This window comes from Rhinopithecus roxellana, chromosome 12, assembly GCF_007565055.1.
Source record: "Rhinopithecus roxellana isolate Shanxi Qingling chromosome 12, ASM756505v1, whole genome shotgun sequence".
Classification (NCBI taxonomy): Eukaryota; Metazoa; Chordata; class Mammalia; order Primates; family Cercopithecidae; genus Rhinopithecus; species Rhinopithecus roxellana.
In genome coordinates this window covers 5049029-5071951 of record NC_044560.1, presented here as the reverse complement: position 1 = coordinate 5071951, position 22923 = coordinate 5049029, and the positions used below count along the sequence as shown (strand labels likewise).

The window sequence follows — 22923 nt, the reverse complement described above, 5'->3', positions numbered from 1 at the left end:
TACAAAAAACTAGCCAGGCGAGGTGGCGGGTGCCTGTAGTCCCAGCTACTCGGGAGGCTGAGGCAAGAGAATGGTGTAAACCCGGGAGGCGGAGCTTGCAGTGAGCTGAGATCCGGCCACTGCGCTCTAGCCTGGGCGACAGAGCGAGACTCCGTCTCAAAAAAAAAAAAGGTGGGGGGTATTAAGGTATTAAAATCTTCATAGTCCCGGCCTTGTGCTACCGATGTATGCATGTTTGTGAAAGGATGACAAGAAACTTAACAAAGGGTAAGAGAGATTACGGCTATGTAGTAGGATTCAATGTTTCAAACTTCTCGGCTCTTTCTCTCATTCCCCAGTTTTTTACAATGACTATGCACAATTCTATAACTGGGAAAAAAAAATCATTACCCGTTAGAGGGAGCCACACTGGCCATGAGAGAGGCCTGGACTCAGCACTCCACAGGGCCTGCTTCGGGAAGCTCTGGCCCTCCCCATTCCTGCAGCTGCCCCTTCTCAGCCGGGCAATCTTCCTTAGAAGTACTGAGTTCCCCTGGTTGCCAGGTCTGCTTAGACACCCTTGTGGTCCCACCCCCACAAATAATAAGACAGAAGCCACAGTTCCAAGCTCAAGGAGCTCAGAGTCTGGTCAATAGATGGATTAGGAGACAGTGTGGGTGTAGCACAGCCAAGGTGCATGCACATGTGACAGGAGGGCCTGGCCCAGGCTGCAGGGGGCAGGGGAGCAAGGTGGGGATGTAGGCTGGTTCCTGGTGGCCAAGAGGCAAATGCAGTGGCAGAAAGGCATGAATACGGCCATTCACTACGGCCCTTTACAGTGTGATGTCAGGTCTTGCTCGCCAAGCTAAAGGGGCTGGATTTTATCTTCAAGGCAGTGGGGAGCCATCGAATGATTTTAAATCGGGTGGAGGCCAGGTATGGTGGCTCCTGCCTATAATCCCAGCACTTTGTGAGGCCAAAGTGTGTGGATCATCGGAGGTCAGGAGTTTGAGACCAGCCCGGGCAACATGGTGAAACTCCATCTCTAATTCACTGAGTATGGTGGCGGGCACCTGTAACCCCAGCTACTCGAGAGGCTGAGGCAGGAGAAACACTTGAACTGGGAAGATGGGGGGTGCCGTGAGCTGAGATTCCGCCACTGCACTCCAGCCTAGGCGACAGAGCAAAACGCCTTCTCAAAAAAAAAAAAAAAAAGTTGAGTAGAGACCCACTAATGTCACTCTAAACCTCCAAAAGTCTCCCCAGCTGTCTGGGGGTAGAGGGCAGACCTGAGGGGGCAAGATGCCAAGTCGAGATGCCAGATAGGAGTGATCTGAAGCAGTGAGACAAGAGTGAATACGGGCTCAGTCCAAGAGGGGGCTCGAAAGGAGAGGGAGAGAATGAAGCAGGTCCGAGGAGCCTGAGGATGGACTCAGTAATCAGTCAGGTTCCTGGGGAAGAGAGGAGTCCAGGCTGAGTCCTCAGGTGCTGCATACTTGCTGGGCACTGGTCAGGGCAGAGCACAGGTGGAAAATCCACGTGGCTGGGCACGGGTGGCTGTGGGTATGCTGGCCAACAGTCAGCGGACCATGCTGTCGGTTGAGGTCACAGGAGTGCGTGTGGGACAGGCAGCAGACAGGGGGCAACCCTGGAGGGTGCCAGTGTGACTGAGGGAAGGGAGTGGAAAACAGCTGGTGGGGGTGAGGTGAAGGACAAGGGAAGGAAAGGAGGCTGTCATTGGTGGTCTCAGCCCAGCAGAGGCCAGGCAGGCTGGAAACTGGCGGGCCACTGGGGCCTCTGCTGGAACCACCTGGTGAGGCCTTAAGGGTAGGCCCCCACCCCAGGGTCTCCAGCACCTGCCTGGCTCCCCACAGATACTCAACAAATGTGACTGAGGAAAGAATCGAAGGGTGGGGGGTAAAGGGGTGCCTATGGCCCCCTCCCTGGGCCTCAAGGAAAGGAGCAGTTCCCTAGGTACCAGACCCCTCCAGCCCTGGAGGGGAAGCATGTGCAGGGCTAAAGGTGGCGGCCAAACCCTCAGAACCAATGTCGAGTGCTGTCTGTCAGAGGGTCTGCCTCAGACACCCTGCTAGGGGAGTCCCCAGGGACATGGAGTCTCCTCTGGCTCAGGGAACGCTTAGAGCAGCCTGGAGCATTTGCTGACAGACAGCGCCACCTAGTGGGCAGGAGGTGCACGGCAGGCCATTACCTGCAGGCTCCAGACCTTTGGAGTTCATCATGGCAGTCCCTGCACCCTGCTCTGGCCCCTGCATCCTGCCCCAATCCCTGAAGACAACAATCCAGGGCTTCTGCCACCTAAGCAGTGTCTCAGCCCCTGACAGCAGGACCCTGCAGTATCAGCTGAGATTGGCTCTGCGATGGAGAAGGTGGGCAGGTGAGATTTTAACAGAGATCCATTTGGCCACATGGCGCAGGCAGATGCAGGGTCCTGCCCTCACATGATAAGTCCACTATGGGAATGGGTTGACTGCAGTTCTGTTGTTATTGTTGTTTGTGGTGTCGTTAGGCTCGCAAAGAAAATACTATGCTTGTGAAACGCTTCCAGGCATAGCTGACCCCTCCCCTCTCCACTCCCAGTCCACAGAATTTTCAGAGCCTCCTGCAACTCAGGTCTCCTGTGTGGCTCAGGCCCCGACAACAGAGGCAGGGGCGCAGGGCGCCCCAGCAGCAGGGAATGACTCCCACCACCTATTCTCCAACAATTCCCTGGGGTCCTCCCTGGCTCCAGCTTCAGCTCCAGGGGCCCTCTCTCCAGAGGAAGAAGTAGCTATGGACACCAACCACCCAGAAGGGCCCAGCCTCCACGGCCCACACAGTTGGTCACAGCTGCCGGCTTGCTCCGACTGCTCAGCAGTTTCAGGGCAAGGTCAACAGCTAAGTGGGGTCACTGACTTTCCGCAGAGTTCATTTTTATTCTCAACTGTTGGTTCAGGTAGGCAAGATAAAGAGTTCTCCTAAAATATTTTAACTTTCCCTTATGACAAAGAAACAAATGTACAATGTTAAAATATTTGTTTTACAAAAATGTGTGACTTGGAAAGTTGAAGTTTCTTATATAGTCCTATCCCCCTAACAATTTTTTATTGTTGTTTGAGACAGAGTCTTGCTCTGTCGCCCAGGATGGAGTGCAGTGGCCGGATCTCAGCTCACTGCAAGCTCCGTCTCCCGGGTTCATGGCCATCCTCCTGCCTCAGCCTCCTGAGCAGCTGGGACCACAGGCACCCGCCACGACGTCTGGCTTTTTTTTTTTTTTTTTTTTTTTTTTGAGATGGAGTCTTGCTCTGTTGCCCAGGCTGGACATGCAGTAGTGAGATCTCGGCGCACTGCAGCCTCTGCCTCCTGGGTTCAAGTGATTCTCCTGCCTTAGCCTCCCGAGTAGCTGGAATTACAGGTGCATGCTACTATGCCCAGCTAAATTTTGTATTTTTAGTAGAGATGGGGTTTCACCATGCTGGCCAGGCTGGTCTCGAACGCCTGACCTCAGGTGATCCACCCGCCTTGGCCTCCCAAAGTGCTGGGATTACAGGCATGAGCCACAGCACCCGGCCTGTTGCTGCTTTTTATACTGACATATGATCCTACATTTTGATGTCTCTTATTTTGATTTTTTCCCAAGAGTATTCAACTGGAGGCTTTCTTACCATCCCAGCTCAAATTCAGGTTAACTCAGTGACCAAGACCAGGTGGGAAGGAAGGTGAGTCCCCAGGGACTCAGAAGCCTGAAGGTTTCAGGTCGACATGAGTCAGAAGCCAGGGTACAGGGTGCCACGCTAGAAACCCAGATTAGCCCTGGAAGAGAAGAGACCTCACCCAAGAGATCCCAGGATGGGGCGGGAGCCAACGCCACACAAAACAGGCTGCTGCATGATCCAGGAGGCACACCTGGGCAGACACACCCAGGCAGGCTGTCCGTGGTGAGCTGCTGTCCCAGGGAGCTCCCTGAGCTTCTGCTGAGTTTCTGCTGAGTTGGGTGCACAAGCCAGGTCACACCCAGCATTGGCGCTTGGGAATAGGCCCGTGTGACAGGGCAGAGCCCTGAGACATCCAGGAGAACAAGGGTTGGCTGGTGATCTAGGTCAGGCCCCGTATGCCAGCTTCATAGCACAGCAAATGCAGCCGTCAGCACTCTGCTTCTGGGCGCCCACTCGTGTCTGGACATGCCACAGGTTGCAATATTTCATGGCCAGTCATTCCAACAAAGCATAAAGAGAATAAAAGGAAAGGACTCTATGGAGATGCTGGTCAGAATACTGGGCCTCCATGTCATGATAAGCCTTTTAGAGAAAGAGAAACTTGCTAAGCAGCCAAGGGACATGGAGCTGTCCAGTAGCCATGTGGGTCATGGGCAAGATGGCAGACAGTGAAGCGCTCCTCAGGCACAGGTGTACATCCTGGGACTCCCAGTAACCAGCTGGCTGCATGGCCAAGTGACTTACTGCTCCCAAATCCCAGTTTTCTTGCCCATTAAGTGGAAGCATTAATAATACAAATAGTAGCTACCGACAACAGAATGAAGCGATGGTGCTTGCTACACAACGAACACTCATACCCTGCCTGCTACCATGCTGATTGGTTGAGGTCACCCAAAAAAGATAGAACTCCCTCAGGCGCACAGAGACATCGGGTCTTCGGCGCATTCCTCCTGGCCACAGCCAGGACCACACGACCCACAATGTGGCCTGTGCTCAGGACAACAGTGACAGCATTGTCCTAGCACACAAGGGCAGTTTCTCTCTCCTGGACAGGGTGCTGGGTGGGTAGGGGTCAGGCCAAAGGTTAAGGAAATGCAATAAGCAGTCTCTGCAGTTATGAGGGCACCCAGACATCTCCATTTCCTGCCTCTTCCAGGTCTAAGAAAGGGATCCTGCCATTTGTCTTGTAGAGTCTTCGGCTCCCACCTGAGGAAGGAGATGGGATCAGGTGGGAGGCTCCGGAGGCTCCCTGGCTCAGCTCTGTGGGTGGAGGGAGCTGTAGCCCCTCCTAGGCAGTCCTGGGTCTCATGGATCACCCATCAAAGACGGCTGGAGCTACATTTTCTAAGGGAAGCCACTGCCCCAGCCCCTCTGCAGCCGACTCACCCTGGTCAATGGAGTGCGGAGGCAGCTGGCTGAGCTGGCTGTTGACCACCCCTGCATAGGTGCGCAGGAACTCCTCCTCGCTGGCTGTCAGCTGCAGGAGAGAACTGTGGTGAGAGGCAGCATACACCTGTTCCCTGAAAGGCACCTGCACCCCTAGAGGCACCGCCCAGGCCTGCTTGGTTCCTGGATGGTGCGTCCTCCTTTGCTTCTCGGGCCTCTATTCCTGAGATTTGCCCCCTTTGCTTTCAGGGCCAGCACACCCCCCTCCCACCCTGCTTAAACTTGGTCCAGGGGTCCAAAGGCCTTGCCACTCAGACTGAATCTGAGATTAGGGTATGGTCTAGTACAGGGTCAGTGGAAGACATAGGTCCTGCCCAGAAGGCTGAGGGGTGATTCCATGTCCCTCCACTCTTTTTGAGAAATACCCCTGCACCCGCATGCCTGCTGCCGTCTCAGCTCCCGTCCTGCCAAGTTGTCCCTGAGCTGCCCGCTGGGAGAGAAGACTTTCGGGGTTGCGAGGGGGAGAAAAAGGTCAGGGCCTTGAGGCTCTCACCCATCTGGCCTCAACCCGGCATGGGGGTGGGCAGACTGCCCAGCAGTGCCCCCAGAACGCGAAGTGCTAGGCTCTGTGCCTGGGGGGCCGGAAGCAGCCCTAGAGCCAAGCCACAGGCCCAGAGGCCCCTCCTCAGCCTGTGGCTCCGCAGGAGGCAGCCGCAGTGGCTCCGCCCTCCAACAGCCCAGCAGGGCCCCTCCCTGGGAGCCCCTCCCTGGGGGCCCACTGCCTGACATCCCGCAGGCACTCACGTTTGATCCCATCTTCCGCAGCATGAGCAGCACTCGGACCTTCTGCTGAATGTACATCTCCTCCGGACTCTTCCCGGGAGCTCCCTCGCGGTTCATCCCCCTGCCCGGCTCTGGGGACTCCTGCAGAGCAACCAACAGCATCAAAAGGGAAGGGATCAGGACGTGACCTACCGGGACACCGACACCTGCTAGTGACCCTCACTCCTCCCAGGAGCCCCTTTCCACCCGCAGTCTCCCTTCTGGGAGCATGGGGCAGGTGGCGAGGTACAGGGTTCCTCCCTCACCCATGCTGATCCCAGCCGGCTGGACTGAGCAGCTCTGTTCTCCAGCAGGCACTGCAGGGGCTGGCCTGCCTGCTTCCTCTGTGCATGGAGCTGCTGGGTCCAGGGAAACGGAGATGACTGAACTGCTGGTTATTTCTGCCTGCTAGTCACCCCAGAGCAAAGCTCCTGCTACAAGCCCTAAGACACGTGGTGCATGAAGCCCCAAATGTCCCAGGTTTTCAGAAGAAGCAACTTCCACAAGGGGCAAAAAAGTGATGGGATCAGAGGCAGCTGGTTAGGGTCTTTGGCTCGAGAAACCGTGAGATCATTGCCCAGCCCCCAAACACTGAGACAGCTCCCTTGGCAAAAGCCCCTGACAAGTTTAAGAGGCCAGGGTTGTGGCTCCTGGGCTGGGCTCCAAGAGGTCCCTTGAGGGAAAGACAGTGGCCCAGGGCTGTAGGGCTTGCTACCTCAGCCCTCACAAACCCACCCCACCTGTCAGAGGGTAGCTCCTGCAGGCAGCTGGGAAGGCCAGCAGCGTGTCCACATGCAGCAGGGACCTAACCTGTAGAAAGCCCCAGGAGAGAAGTCCAGAGCCCCCTCCCTCCAGGAGGAGCTGGAGGAGAGGAAGCTGGGTGTGGAGGGGCTTGGGTTACACACTGGTAACTCCTGGATGAGTCAGAAATAACGCAGCAGCTGCTGGGGTGGAGCCTTATCAGCCCTGGTGCCAAGGAACTGCGCTCAGAGAACCACGGAACCAAGCTGGAGGGCCAAGAACACTCCTCGCACCATCCGTCCCTCCAGGACCAGCAAGCCCTGGACCTTCCCAGGGCTTTCCCAGGCAGGGTGGCTCTCTGTGCAGAGGGCAGCCTCAGCAATGTGCCAGAGCCTGGGCAGCAGCCTCCCTGTAGGTACTTGTCAACTGCTCATTCCCCATAAGCTTATGGGGCCCTCGCCCTAAAAGTGCACACAATAAGCTAATAGCAGCTGCATGCTTGATGTGACACAGGTCTCTTTCCAGCAACTTCTGCTAAACCCCTATAGCCCAGACTCTCTTACTCTGATGTCTGCTCCCCTTCCACCTCCTCCTGGGCTCAGAAAACGGCCTAAGTGATAACTGGGAGCTAGGAAAGAGGAGTAAACTGCCTCAGGAATGGTCTCTGACGACAGGGACCCCCAGCCACTCCCCAGGGCCAGGGTGCACCCCAGCGTGGGGAAGGCCATAACTTCCTGTGCAGCTGAGCAGGGAGCTCTGTTCTGGGGGGCATCACTCCTCACACTGACCCATTCTCACTTCCTTTCACTTCACTAGATGTGGAGCACTGCGGGTCTGGAGCTGGACTCTACACAGCCTCATGGGGTGAACCTTGTACCCTGAACCTGGGTGTGGATGATGATGTGGTCTCCACCTCTTCCCCAGTGGCCACCTGGATCTGGGTTACTATGTGACCTCCTCATGATCCCCCCACTTCATTTCTTGTCCTTTTCTCTACACAATAGCCAGAATGATCTTATGACCTTTTTTTTTTTTTTTGACACAGGGTCTCCCTCTGTCGCCCAGACTGGAGTGCAGTGGCGTGATCATAGCTCACTGCAGCATCGACCTGCTGGGCTTTAGCAATCCTCCCAACTCAGTCTCCTGAGTAGCTAGGATCACAGGTGCACATCACCACGCTTGGCTAATTTTTTAAATTTTTTTCTGTAGAAAAAGTCTTGCTATGTTGCCCAGGCTGGTCTCAAACTCCTGGGCTCAAGTGATCCTCCCACCTCATCCTCCCCAAAACAGATGACATCACTCCCTGCTTAAATCTACCTTAGAATGCATTTCGCAATCCTTGCCAGGACCCTGCGAGGGCTCTGCTGTCAGCCCTGCCTCCCTCCCCAGCCTGCCTCTTCTTCCTCTTCCCCTTGCTCTGCCTTCCTGGCGCTCGGCCATTCTAGAACATGCTGAGAAGCTCTTTCCCTCTGGCAGCCTTTGTACTGGGTGTCCCCTTAGCCAGGAACTGGCTTCTTTCCATCCTTTGTCTTGGTGTAAAGGCACCTTCCTAGGGAAGCCTTCCCTGACAGTTGCTCTGGTGCCCAGGAGTACAGTGGTACAATCAGAACTCACTGCAGCCCTGAACTCCTGGGCTCAAGCGATCCTCCTGCCTCAGTCTCCTAAGTAGCTGGGATCACAGGAGCACGCCACAACACCCTGCCACTTTTAAATTTTTTTGTAGAGGTCTTGCTATGTTGCCCAGCCAGGTTGGTCTCAAACTCCCGGCCTCAAGCAATCCTCCTGCCTCGGCCTCCGAAAATATTGGAATTAACAGGCATGAGCCACCATGCCCACCTGTCCTGATTTTCTGAAAGTGCCCTGTTGGAGAACTTGCTTATTGTCTCTCTCCCCTGCCTACTGCAAGGCCAGGGCCCCCTCTGCTGTGCTCACTCCTGTCTTCTGGGAGCCTAGCACTTGGCAGGCACTTAATAAATACTGTCTGCTTAGCTAAATGAAATATAGTGAGACAGCCTGTGGTGTCTGAGCTTCTCCCACCCTGCAATATCCACACCCATCTAGGCCCAAATGTCGTTGTGTTAACAGACCAAAGTACCTAACCCAGTCTCTCATAATCAAATTTAGCTTTTACAAAGGACTCACACTTGCAAAGTAGTGTGCCTTGGGCTATCGTGTTCTCCAAAGAACATCTGAAATGCTCCAGAAAGCCTTTGAGCTGGGAGTTAGGACTTCCAGGAGTAAAACCTTCCAATTCTGTCCTGTGCCTAAAGGCTAGTTTTCATTTGCTCTCTCCTGATGAGACAGGGTGCAATACAAGGAGCTGGCCACTAGGTGTCGCCACACACAAAAGCACCAGCGTTGCTTCCTCCCCACTCCCAGCAGGTTCTCCCAGGGCTCCAGACCACCTGGTTTAAGTCCACCAGTCTTTAGCCAATGTGGGAAGCAGATCACTCTTGCTCTGGCTCTCCCTATTCCAATCCTACTATCACAAACCACACTCCAGCCCTGGGTCCCAGAGCAAGATCTATTTGTTCATTCAGAGAGCCAGCCCTGCCCAGGTAAGGATTGATGTCTGGTTTTTGCTGCCGCATCCACACAGGAGCCAGTGGTCTGGGCACGCAGTAGGTGCTTCCCAGAGGAGCGTCAGTTCCATATCAAAGACTGCTTCCATCACAGACCGCCTCCATAGGGCCAGCTTTACAGAACGTTGCCCTGTCCAACAAGCCATCTATGAACAGCTCGCACTGATAGGTGCCGCCCCGTCCTCCCGGCTGGTGCAGCGCCTCATGCTGGGATTCTAGGGCTTGGGCTGCCCAGCTGTGGGCCTGTGGTGTCATTAGTGCCTGCATTTTGGAGTCAGGTTACTCCTGCTTCAATTCACTTCCCTGGAAGAGACAGTTCTTCTCGCTTCAGAGAAGACCCTTGACTTGTCTTTTCTAAAAGTGTGGTCATGGAGAATTCTTCCAGCTCTAGTTTGAGCTGACTCCGCCCTGCTGCCTAACAAGAGGGCACACTCAGGGCTGGATCTGAAGCAGAAATGCAGCCAGGAGCACATGTTCCCATCTTTCCCATTCCAACCCAAACAGAAACACCGTGACTGGCTTACATAATTCTCTCCTCATCTGCAGTAAAGGTGTCAGTGTGGAGCAAACTCGTAATTGGAGAGAATAAATCATAATCAACCCAAACAATATAGACATTTCAGTCATGGTGTGCTATGAGTATATTAAAGTGATGTCTCTGTCACCTATACAAGCAAACGTGCTATTAAATTTTTATCACAATTCTGACAAGCATCAGATTCATTTCACTTGAGAAATCTTATCTTCCCCTGCAGGGATCAAAAACTGGTCTCCATTAGACTATGTTTAAATTACATAAACTAAAACTGCAACTAAATTAGACACACTAATTATTCATCCAGTCCTTGAACGTGAGAACCAAAAGTAATGATGGTTCTCAATTATGATTTCTTGGCTATTCCCATCAACATTCCAGCGTCTAAAATGGGGCAGCTTCCACTCCAAATCCTAAGAAAATTTCTGTCAGCTGCCCAAGTCAGAGGTGAGCCAAAAAAAGGAAAATGAAAAGAAACAGGCCAGGCGCAGTGGCTCACGCCTGTAATCCTAGCACTTTGGGAGGCTGAGGCAGGCAGATCACCTGAGGTTAAGAGTTTGAGACTAGCCTGGCCAACATGGTGAAATCCAGTCTCTACAAAAAATTAGCTGGGCATGGTGGCAGGCGCCTGTAATCCTAGCTACTCAGAGGCTGAGGCAGGAGAATTGCTTGAACCTGGAAGGTGGCAGTTGCCTGGAGCCAAGATCACGCCATTGCACTCCAGCCTGAGCGACAGAGTGAGACTCTATCTCAAAAAACAAAAACAAAAACAATAAAACAGAAAAGAAACAACAGGCAAGTATTAACTATCCAAATTAATGGTGAGGGGACAGGTTTGTGGTTACATTATGTAGTAGACAACCACACATTCTGCAAAAAGTGGGTGCCATCCCAGAAAATGACATCTGATTGGGGCAAACACAATGAAGAGACATTAAGGTACACACCTTCAATTTAGATAGAGACACACTCCTGCTACACACACACACACACGGTTCGGAGCTGCCTCTCTGTTGAAGGAAGCTTGGCTGGTGAGGAAAGGATGGTGAGGAAGTGGCTCCCGACGACCGGGAAAGGTACACACAACGGGAGAACTGGCCTTGGCTTCACAGGCCACACCACGTTCTCAGGGAGACACCCACGGGCATCTGTAAGAGGCACGCTCAGATACCACACTCCTTCCCAGCCTTTGCAGGGACCTAATCTCAACCACCATGTAATCTCCAGCTTTTAAGCAGTTGATCTCACTTTAGAAGAATTAGGACATAGTACAAGAGGAACCTGGAGAACAAGACTGCCGAAAGTCACATGTGGCAGTTGGAGGCTGGACGGCTGTGGCTCCCTGTATGGGTCTCTGTCTGGGAAATGCAACTCATTCTAATAAAGAGCTTTGAAAGCTGGCCTCACTTTGACAGGCACGAGTGGCCCTGAATACAAACACAGCCACCTGCACTCCTTTTTATTTTTAAACTGGAAGCTAATGCTGTTGAACATCCACATTTATCTATGTTAGAATATCCACTTATACCCAGGGTGGTCTTGCACCTGCTAGCAAGATGTCAAGCAAGCTCAGGCGAGGCCAGGCAGCAAAGCTGCTCCCTCAGACACACGAGCTGCCTCCAGCCTCTGCACTCATCTTTTGTTTTGTCCATTTTAAAACACACTGTGATAGATTCTAATACATTTAAAAACATACAATTTACATTTTCATGATGTTTACATTGCAAAAAATACAACGCCACAGAATTGGTGGTTCCTAGAGCTTATATGAAATATTATCCAGAGTCTGCACATGTCTTATCCTAAAAGAAATCAGCAGCACCCTAACATTCTCCAGAAGAACCAACACATCTGGAGAAATGAGCACCATTAGGGCTCATGGTGAAAAGTAACAGATGAGCTAACTTCATGATCAGCCCTGGAGCCTGGCGTCCAAGACGACTCCTCACCCCCCACCCGCCACACTACCATATGGCCACATTACAGAGTCCTTCCCCTGGGGGCCTTACCTGCTTCTGGAAATTGACTTCAGGCAAACAGGTGCTCAACTGTGAGGGGAGGGCTGTGGCCGGGCAGAAGTAGGAAGGTGCCGCCCTGCGGAAACACAGAACACGGGTCATGGGAGGAGTCAGGAGGGCCCAGGCAGCTGCCAGGGCTTCGTCTGGAGCACACGCCCCGCGCTGAGGATGCACAACTGCTGGCGGGAAGCTCGTGGAGCCGGGCTCTGCTGCAGTCCCGAAATACCTGTGTGTCTGGCAAGCCCAGGAAACCCGTACCCACGCCTCTGGGATAAATAAGGTGCTGACGGCAGCTCAGCTGGCCTGGCATTTCCGGCCGAAGCAGGTCAGTCTGCTCAACACCACACAGCCTGCTCCCCTTGGCTTAGTCACCAAGTCTGATTGAGATGCTGTGTTCAGAGACACTGTGGACCAGAATGCATCACTCCAGGACAGCTGATGCCCAAGTCCCGCACCTGCACGACAGAATGCCCCACCTACCAAATCTAACATGACAAGCAAGGCACAGGTAGCTCAGCACCCCGCGGCCTCTGTGCTCAGTGCACGTATATGTGTCTGTGTGCTTGGTGAACACCTACAGTTGTGTACATAAACATCAACGAACACAGACACATGCTAGAAACACACGAAAAGCACAGTTGCAGCTTGTTCGCAGACCTACAGTCTAGCCGCGTGTCTACATGGCCCCAGTACACCTCTGGCAGGAATTTGAGAACACTGCCTTCTTTCCTTCTGCCTCCCACACACGAGCTCATCGTTCAGGTCACCTGCACAGGTTAATGGAGCAGGAGCCTGGACTGCTGAGGGGGCGGAGACACAGGAGAAGCAGGAGGCTGTGAGGGGGCAATGGGAGCCTTACCCACCCACTCCAGCTGTGCCACCTGCTCTGCTGGGGTGCAAGACCCAGTGCCTTGCATCTCCAAGGCACATTTCAATCATCCCAATGAATGGTGAGGGCACAGGTCTGTGGTTATATATTAATGTGGTAGACAACCACATGTTCTGTAAAAAATGGGTACTTTTGCCGGGCGTGGTGGCTCACACCTGTAATCCCAGCACTTTGGGAGGCTGAGACGGGTGGATCACAAGGTCAGGCGTTCGAGACCAGCCTGGCCAACACAGTGAAACCGTGTATCTACTAAAAATACAAAAAATTAGCCGGGTGTGGTGGCGGGCGCCTGTAATCCCAGCTACTTGGGAGGCTGAGGCAGGACAATCGGTTGAACCCGGGAGGCAGAGGTTGCAGTAAGCTGACATCACGCCACTGCACTCCAGCCTGGGGAACAGTGTGAGACTCCATCTCAAAAAAATAAAAAAGTGGGTGCTTTTACACCCACTTTCACTAACCACTCTTCTACAACCACAGGGCTCTCAACTGTCAGCCTTGTAGTGGGGGAAAGGTTGCCAGAGAACACGTAGAGAAACTGGTTCTGAGAGAGGTGTGGGGCTAGTGACAGCTTGGAAACCACCGTCTTCAATGAATTCTGAAAAGAAAGTTGTTCGATGACCCAAGGTGCTGAGGAAGATGTGTTTTCCATAGAAAGCGAGATTTTAAAAGCCTCCCCTAAAGTCAGACATCGCTGTAAACCTCTGACTCTCTGTTCTCTGTGTCCCTTTAACCAGCAATGGCCCTGGGATAGAAGAGCTGTCACCCACCACTGCCACCCCCTCCACCATCAGACTAACCCTACAGGAACAGGCCATTTATAGCAATTAATTGCTCTTTTATTCCTCTAGATATCAAAGCACCAAAATACCAAGGAACCCTGGGGAACTTTCCACCCAAGTCCCCACATTCTTTCAAAAAGAGATGAAAAGAGAATCTTCCTCTACTTCTGAAGGGCTTTAATTTCCTCTACTACCACAACAGCCAATTATCACTCCTGTCTACAGGGCTCAGACCCTTCCAAGAAGCAGAGGGGAACACTGTATTCCTGACTTCAAGGGAAGGGGTCAAAGGACAGGGACTATCCAAGGATTCACGGACAGCTGTTCTAGTTGTCATTTAATTTTTATGTTTTGCTAACCAAACAGCAGCATATTTGCCATTTTAAAAATTTTATTTATTTATTTTTCACTTTAAGTTCCAGGATACCTGTGCAGAATGTGCAGGTCACACAGGTATGTATACATGTGCCATGGCAGTTTGGGTACCTATCAACCTGTCACCTAGGTTTTAAGCTTTGCATGCATTAGGTATTTGTCTCAATGCTCTCCCTCCCCTTGCCCCCAGGCCCCCAACAGGCCCTGGTATGTGCTGTCCCCTCCCTGTGTCCATTTGTTATTGTTCAACTTCCACTTATGAGTGAGAATATATAATGTTTGGTTTTCTGTTCCTGTGTTAGTTTGCCGAGAATGATGGCTTCCAGCTTCATCCATGTCCCTGGAAAGGACACGATCTCATTCTTTTTTATGGCTGCACAGTATTCCATGGTGTATATGTGCCACATTCTTCATCCAGTCTATCATTGATAGGCATTTGGGTTGGTTCCAAGTCTTTGCTATTGTAAACAGTGCTGCAATAAACATAAGTATGCATATGTCTTTATAGCTGAATGATTTATAATCCTTTGGGTGTATACTCAGTAATGGGATCGCTGGGTCAAGTGGTATTTCTGGTTCTAGATCCTTGAGGAATCGCCACACTGTCTTCCACAATGGTTGAACTAATTCATGCTACTACCAACAGTGTGAAAGCGTTCCTATTTCTCCACAGCCTCGCCAGCATCTACTGCTTCCTGACTTTTTAATAATCACCTATGTTTGTCATTTTTATAGTCAGGTCAATGTTCCCAGTTTACAGAGGAATAAACTGAGGCTCAAGGCCCCCCGGGCCCCAGGGCCCGTGTAAGACAGTAAGCACGCTCCACTAACTGGATTCAGTTTTCAGTTCTGCTCTGCCACTGATTGGTTGTGTAAAGCAAGGCCAGTGACTGCTCTTCTGTGCACTTCATTTCATCACCTGTAGAAAGGCGATAGATCGTCACCTCTACCACGTCTTCCCTCAGTGAAGGTGAGACTAGGGCTGGCTTCATGGGCCTGAGGCCTGGGTAGTCACACAGGGCCTGTATTCAGGAGGGCCCCATGCTTGGTTTACTGTTCTGCTCTCATCGTCTTGAAATTCTTTTTTATTTTTTCTTTTGAGAGAGAGGGTCTTGCTCTGTTGCCCCAGCCACAGTACAGTGGTGCAATCATGGCTCACTGCAGCCTTGAACTCCCTGGCTCAAGCAATCCACCCACCTCAGCCTCCTGCATGGCTGAACCACAGGCAAGCACCACCATACCCGGCTAATTTTTACATTTTTTATAGTGACAGGTTCTCATTATGTTGCCTAGGGTGGTCTTGAACTCCTGGGCTCAAGCAATCCTCCCACCTCGGCCTCCCATTACAGGCATGAGCCACCACACCCAGCCTTGAATTTTTTTCCCCCCTGAGAACAGAGTTTCGCTCTTATTGCCCAGGCTGGAGTGCAATGGCACGATCTGAGCTCACTGCAACCTCCGCCTCCCGGGTTCAAGTGATTCTCCTGCCTCAGCCTCCCGAGTAGCTGGGATTACAGGTGCCCGCCATCATGCCTGGCTATTTTTTGTATTTTAAGTAGAGATGGATTTCACCATGTTGGCCAGGCTAGTCTCAAACTCCTGACCTCAGGTGATCCGCCCACCTCAGTCTCCCAAAGTGCTGGAATTACAGGCGTGAGCCACCATGCTGGGCCCTGGCCTTGAAATTTTTAATCATTTCTGAACAAGGGGGCTTGCACTGAGCCCTGCAAATGATACAGCTGGTCCAGAATGAGAAAAAGGTCAAGATGCTTCTCAAACTGCCAAGGGTTCCACAACCTTAAGTAGACACTAACAGGAGTCAAGAAGGATTTACTGAAACTTTTCTAGGTACTCACTGCCCTGAACCAGGCTTGGGGAGCACAAGGTACAGAACTGGGGCGGTGACACTGAACCTGCATTCCAGGAGTTGACTGAGTGGCTGAGGAAACCACATAACACAAGGCAAAGAGAAAACCACACAAATAATACATGATAATGAGCCAAAAAGGTCTGTTAGGTCAAGATACAAACCCTCCTAGAGTGCTAACCACGTATCATGTACTGTGCCAAGTATCTGCCCCTGAGGAAAGAAGACCCAGGGCCTTAAGCCAGCATAGTAAGTGGCAGAGCAAAGGGGTCTAGTAAGCTCTGCAAGACGGCAGGGGAGAGGCTGGCTGCCGACCGCCCCGGGGAGAAGTCACTGGAGCTGGGCCTTGAAGGAGGAACAGGAGTTGCTGGTAGAGGGAAAGGGGAAGGCACAAGACACAGAAGTTCAGTGAACAATTACTGAGCATCTATTCTAAGGCAGGCATTGAGAATACACAGGTGAGCAAAACAGCCATGGCTCACATGTGATGAGGGGCTTCCAGTGAGCAGGGAGACAGACACCAATTAAGTCTCCCAGATCAATGATCTCAGACACCGAGACAAAGAAAATGAAGGTTAAGTTTGAGTCGCCTTGGAGATGTGCGGCTGGGAGCCCGGAGGAGGAGAAGGAGTTGGTAGGGGTGGCATAGACGTAGGAAGGCCCGAAGCAGGAAGATATGTGGCTTAGGCCAAGTTAGAGCTGGACCACAGGGGCACTCAGGGGGAGGGGAAGAGGTGTTTCAGCAGAAGGAAGTCAAGCTTCAGCTTGAAAAGACCACTGTGGGGCCAGGTGCGGTGGCTCATGCCTGTAATCCCAGCATTTGGGAGGCCGAGGCAGGTGGATCATGAGGTCAGGAGATCGAGACCATCCTGGCTAACACGGTGAAACCCCGTCTCTACTAAAAATACAAAAAATTAGCCTGGCGTGGTGGCGGGCACCTGTAGTCCCAGCTACTCGGGAGGCGGAGGCAGGAGAATGGTGTGAACCCGAGAGGCGGAGCTCGCAGTGAGCTGAGATCGCGCCACTGCACCCCAGCCTGGGAGACAGTGCGAGACTCCGTCTCAGAAAAGAAAGAAAGAAAAGAAAGAAGGCCGGGCGCGGTGGCTCAAGCCTGTAATCCCAGCACTTTGGGAGGCCGAGACGGGTGGATCACGAGGTCAGGAGATCGAGACCATCCTGGCTAACACGGTGAAACACCGTCTCTACTAAAATATACAAAAAACTAGCCAGGCGAGGTGGCGCGTGCCTGTAGTCCCAGCTACTCGGGAGACTGAGGCAGGAGAATGGCGTAAACCCGGGAGGCGGAGCTTGTAGTGAGCTGAGATCTGGCCACTGCACTCCAGCCTGCGGGACAGAGCGAGACTCTGTCTCAAAAAAATAAAATAACATAAAGAAAAGAAAGAAAGGAAAGAAAGGAAGGAAAGAAAGTAAAGAAATAAAGGAAGAAAGGAAGGAAAGAAAGGAAGGAAAAGAAGGAAAGAAAGGAAAGAAAGAAAAGCCCACTGTGGCCAAGGCATGGAGAAGAGGCTAGGGTGGAGCAGCGGGGAGCAGGAGGCGAGCGGGAGCAACCAGGCAGGGGCCTGGCTGGGTAGAGAAGGGCCAGGAGGAGTGTAAGAGTGCTGTGGTTGTGGCTGTGGTTGTGGCTGTGGCTGTGGCTGTGGCTGTGGGGAGAGGCCTGGCACATGCCCAGGGTGAGGCCCCGAAGGACAGGTTGGACAGCTGGGACTGAGAAGCCCTGGAGGCACAAAAGCAGAGGAATGGCAAAAGTCCATGTGCCCTCGGGATCAAGTCAGCACTACGGTGAACATCTGCAGCAGGTTCGGGGGCCAGAATCGAAACACGGTGACAAGCTAGTTTCAGGAAACATCAGGGGCACTTCTGGGGGCTACTTGGCCTGGAGTGAGAATGGGGGGCCTCAGGAAGAAAACACGTGTGAGGCAGCCGCAGGGCATGGGGCACCTTCTGTGGGCACACAGAGCCAGAGCGGTCAGGAACAACGGGTACCTGGGTGGCAGCAGTGAGACAGCACAGGAGGGTAGGTCAGGGACCAGGGGAAGCCTCTCTCTGGCAGGAAGTCCAATCTGCCAAGCAGGGGGCATCGGGCCCTGGTCAGGAGATGACTTGGGCAGAGTGGTCTCCCAAGAAGACTAGAGTCTGGGAGGATTCATGTGAAGCCCTGTGTGAGGTATGTGGGAGGGCAGGTGGGGCACCACAGGCAGGACCTCACGAGCCCAGGTGCAGGGCAGAGAGGGAGGAAGAACAGTGAGAGCTGCTCCCAAGAGGCAGGAACCAGTGGGTTTTCTAAGAAGGAGGCAGAGCAGGGCAGGGGAGAGGTCCACCTGCCCCACCCCATGGGCCTTGTCTACTCAGGCCCCACAGGCTCCTGTCCCCATCACAGCCCTCACTAAGCATGGGACTGCCCCCCAGGCACATGCTTCAACAGCACAGGGGCTGCTTCAGTAGCTGTAATAACCCCTTGCCAGCCTGATCCAGCACCTGGTGTGTGGCATGGCAGGCCCGCAAGGACAGCAGGGAGGGTGAGCGGCTTCTGCCCTTCTTCCTCTGCCTAGAGACCCCTTCCCTCCCTCCTCATGGTCCTCCTGGAACTTAGTACTCACCCAGTGCTGTCACCATTGTCAAGTCCCTGCAAGGGGGAAAGGAAGGGTAGAATCTTGCCTGTCCTTGCCTGGGTGCCCTGGCCCCCACTTGCTCTGCCTGAGAACTGTGGTCAGCTTCAGGTGAGTCTTAACCTCGGCTTTGCCTCCTCCAGGTGGGTCGGCTGACTTAATGGTGCAGGGGGAGCTCAGGGGAGGTCACCACCAGAAAAGTCAAGGAGGAAGAAGGTGGGGAGAGGGGAGTCTGAAGATGCTGTGAGCGGGAGGGAGGGAATCCATGGGGAAGGAGTAGGAGGGCAGGGAGCAGAGGAAGGGGAGAGGGAGGCAGAGGCACAGAAAAGGCTCCTGTGGGAAGGGGGAAGGCACCTGGGCCAGCAGATTGCCTCTGGTTGGGCCTGTAGGCACAGCAGGGGTGCAAGGGACCCAACAGCTGCTGGGCAGTGAGCAGGGGCGATGGGACTGGGCCAGAGGCGAGGACCAGCTAAGCTCAGTTAACTGGATGCCCTCTCCTGGGAATGGCTCCAGGCACACTCCCCAGCAGGGAGAGAGAGATCAGCCAGCAGCCAGCCAGGCTTTCTCCAGGGGCCATGGCAGCCCTTGGGGCAGAGCACCACTGTAGGCCGCACAGCTCAAGGGAGGAGGGAAGACGGCCAGGCCTTAATCCCCGAGGGTTGCCTAGTCCCAGGCCTCCCACCAGAAATCAGGATCTGAAAGGAAGACTCAGGCTGCCCAGAGCCACCCAGACCCACAGGCAAAGCTTTTATCTAACACGTCAAGTCCAGGACAAGGTGTGGGAGCCAAGGAGGCCTGGTCATTGGTTCAGAGTCAGCTGCCCAAGGAACCCTGAGGAAGAGGAAGGTGCCGTCGTGGGAGGATGAGGAGCATTTTCTATGAACTGGAATATATCAGAGAAAAACCAGCCCCAAATGCCTATGTACATCCTAGAGAGAGGGGAGGGCAGACAATAAAACACGAGTGACGGGGAAATCCTTAGCACACAGGAAAAAGACAGGGGCTGGGGCCAACCCGTGGGAGAGTGGGAACAGGAGTGTGGGGGTGAGCGACAGGCCCTTCCAGAGCAAAGACAGGAAGACAGTGAGGGAGGGAGTCTGGGAGCAGAGCTGGACTGAGGCCCTGTGGTGGGGGCACAGGGGCGGCTGGAGGCCAGCACTGGGGTGGTGCTGCAGGGGAACAGGCCCAAGCAGTGGAGGGGACAGGGCCTGTGTTACAAGGGTAGCTGGGAGCTGGGAGCAGAAGAATGGCTGGTCTGACTCAGGGTCCAGCAGGATGACCTGAATGGAGATAGGCCCAGGGCCAGAGCAGAGGCTGTGGCAGGAATCCAGGCAGATCTGCTGGTGTCTCAGGTGAGGGAGCAGCAGCAGAGGGTGAGGGTTCAAGGTGGCCAGCTGGGGACTTGTGGCACAGGCAGACAAGAGGATCACCAGGGAGCGCACTGTGGGGTGTGGGGGCAATGGTGGCGGCTCCCGGGTTTTCAGGCTAAGTGGCTGAAGGTCAACATTCCTATCAACCGAGCTGGGGAGAAGGAGGTGGAACAATTTTGGGGGACAATCACGAGCTGAATTTTAGACTTTGAGAGGTTTTTCCATCTCTGAGCCTTGGTTTCCTTTTCTGTAGAAAGGGGATGATAACAGCACCTACCTCAAGGGCAGGTTTGAAAATGAGATAACATACAAAGAAAGCACTTGAAGCCTGGGCACATAGTGAGACTCTGTCTCTACAAAAAATACAAAAGCCAGTTAGATGCGGTGGCGTGCACTTGCAGTCAGTTATTCCGGAGGCTGAGGTGGGAGGATCACTTGAGGATGGGAGGTCGAGGCTGCAGTGAGCAGTGATCGTGCCACTGAACTCCAGCCTAGGTAACAGAGCAGACCCTGGCTCTTAAAAAAAAAAAAAAAAAAAAAAAAAGAGGCCACGTGCAATGGCTCACGCCTGTAATCCCAGCATTTTGGGAGGGCGAGGTGGGTGGATCACCTGAGATTGGGAGTTCGAGACCAGCCTGACCAACATGGACAAACCCTGTCTCTACTAAAAATACAAAATTAGCCCGGCATGGTAGTGCATTCCTGTAATCCCAGCTACTTGGGAGGCTGAGGCAGGAGAATCGCTTGAATCCGGAAGGCAGAGGTTGTGGTGAGCCAAGACTGTGCCACTGTACTCCAGCTTGGGCAACAAGAGTGAAACTCCATCTCGGAGAGAAAAAAAAAAAAAAAAGGCACTTGGCCCAGTGCCTGGTATACAGCAAAGGCTCAATAAATTCTAGTTACCATACTAATAAGATGAGAAGATGACACAGACCATGTAAGTAAATGCTTTTTGTTGCAGGATGGCGATGGGAGTAAAAATAAACAGTAAGAATTCAAAGGCTTTTTTTTTTTTAAGATGGAGTCTCGCTCTGTTGCCCAGGCTGGAGTACAGTGGCACAATCTCGGCTCACTGCAAGTTCCGCCTCCCGGGTTCACGCCATTCTCCTGCGCCTCAGCCTCCCGAGTAGCTGGGACTACAGGTGCCCACAACCATGCCCAGTTAATTTTTTGTATTTTTTAGTAGAGACAGGGTTTCAAGGTGTTAGTCAAGATGGTCTCCATCTCCTGACCTCGTGATCTGCCCGCCTTGACCTCCCAAAGTGCTGGGATTACAGGCGTGAGTCACCGCAACTGGCCACAAAGGCTTTTAATACCCTCAGCTTCTTGTCTCTTCTCTCCCAGCTGCCCGTCAGTCCCCAGCTGGCTCAGAGGAATGATAAGGGATGGAGAGCCAGGAGGGGAGAGCCTTGCTTCCACAGTCCGAGGGCTGCCCCGAATCACTGGGGGGGGGGGGGGGGGGGGGACACTTCTCAGCAGGGTGCCACTGACATTTCAGACTGGGTGCATTTTTGCTGGAGGGCTGTCTGCACATTGTAGAAGCTGAGAGGCATTCCTGGCCTCCACCCACTAGATGCCAGTAGCAGCCCCCTCCAGTTGTGACAATCAAATATCTCTTCTGACGTTGCCGTGTGTCCCATGGGGGACAAAATCGCCAGGTTGAGAGCACTGCTTTAAAGAAGTAACTGACACGTACTCTGGCTTACTCTGTGCCTTGCACCATTTGCAACTCTCAGGTAAGTGACTCATTCAGTCTTTGCCACACATGTCCCTACAGGGCTTTACACATGAGCATGCCACAGTGCACAGCGGTGACATCACTCACCTGTCATCGCCCAGCTAGTCCGTATCAGATCAGGATGGAACCCAGATTGTCCAAGGCCTCAACCACTCTGCCCTGTTGCTCTCCAGTATACAAGTACATGGGTAAAAAGTCACACTGAGCCAGTGACGGGGACACGAGGCAGAGGTCTGCCACGAAGCTCCTGCTAGAGTCCCACACAAGGTAGCACCTCAGGTCCTCTAGCGACATCAAAAAAGGGAGTGCCAGAGGGAATTTCCACATGCTCCACTCTCAGCAATTAAACTGCAACAACCTCCCAGACTCTCAGGCCTCAGGAGCAACCGCCTTAATTAATAAATTCCACATCACAGCCTCCTCCATCCAGAGCCACGCTCAGTATTCCCGAACTGCACTACACCAGCAGAGCTAGGGCAAAACAGGCCTCCTAGTGAGGTATGGCATTTGCAAGCCACAGCCCCATTCTTAGGGGATAAGCCTGGGGTGGGGAATGTGTTTTGAGGTCACCAACCCCAATTCAAACCTGATGCAAAGCTCCTTCCTGCTCCCTGAAGCCAGGTGATACCACCGAAGAACAATAATTACTGTTGTCACCACAGCATTTTCTAAACCCAGGCACAGAGTGGCAGAGTCAGTCAGCCCTCACAAGCCTGCAAGGTAGGAATTATTCCCATTTTATGGATGACACAACTGAGGCTCAGAGAAGTAACCTGCCTGAGGCCATGGAGTAATAAGTGGTAAGCCTGGATCCAAAGCCGTGCTTTCCCTCTCTCCTAACTGCCCCTTCTGGCTCAGGAGTTGACAGACGCATGATCCATTTTAACCGAAATTAAAAGAAAATTCCGGGCCGGGCCCAGTGGTTCACGCCTGTAATCCCAGCACTTTGGGAGGCGGAGGCGGGCATATCAGGAGGTCAAGAGAGGGCCAACACAGTAAAACCCTGTCTCTACTAAAATTACAAAAATTATCTGGGGATGGTGGCGCACGCCTGTAGTCCCAGCTACTTGAGAGGCTGGGCGGGAGAATTGCTTGAACCCAGGAGGCAGAGGCTGCAGTGAGCTGAGATCTCGCCACTGCACTCCAACCAGGCGATAAGAGCACGACTCCGTCTCAAGAAAAGAAAAAAAAAGAAAAAGAAAAAGAAAAATCCACCTTACAGGAAAAAGAAAAACAGCTAGAGTCCAACCCATTGCCAATCAGAGATCAATTAGAAAATAAGATAAAGCTTACAATGATTATATACCAATACAAATTAATTAATTAATTTTTTTTTGAGACAGTCTCACATTGTCACCCAGGCTGGAGGGCAGTGATGCGATCTCGGCTCACTGCAACCTCTGTCTCCCGGGTTCAAGTGATTATCCTGCCTCAGCCTCCCAATAGCTGGGATTACAGGCACCTGCCACCATACCCAGCTAATTTTTATATTCTTAGTAAAG

General features: G+C 52.9%; 1 protein-coding gene across 1 annotated transcript in view; it reads right to left on the bottom strand.

Moving 5' to 3' along the window:
- CTNNBIP1 (catenin beta interacting protein 1) overlaps window positions 1–22923 on the bottom strand; it is a 64331-nt gene that overhangs the window by 19275 nt on the left and 22133 nt on the right. Inside the window, exons 2-4 of the mRNA XM_030942444.1 lie at window positions 11768–11852; window positions 5883–6002; window positions 5079–5169 (exon numbers count right to left, since the gene is read on the bottom strand). Of these exons, the coding sequence (XP_030798304.1) occupies window positions 5079–5169; window positions 5883–5978 (187 nt within the window). The 5' untranslated portion in view covers window positions 5979–6002; window positions 11768–11852. The remainder of the gene's footprint in view (window positions 1–5078; window positions 5170–5882; window positions 6003–11767; window positions 11853–22923) is intronic.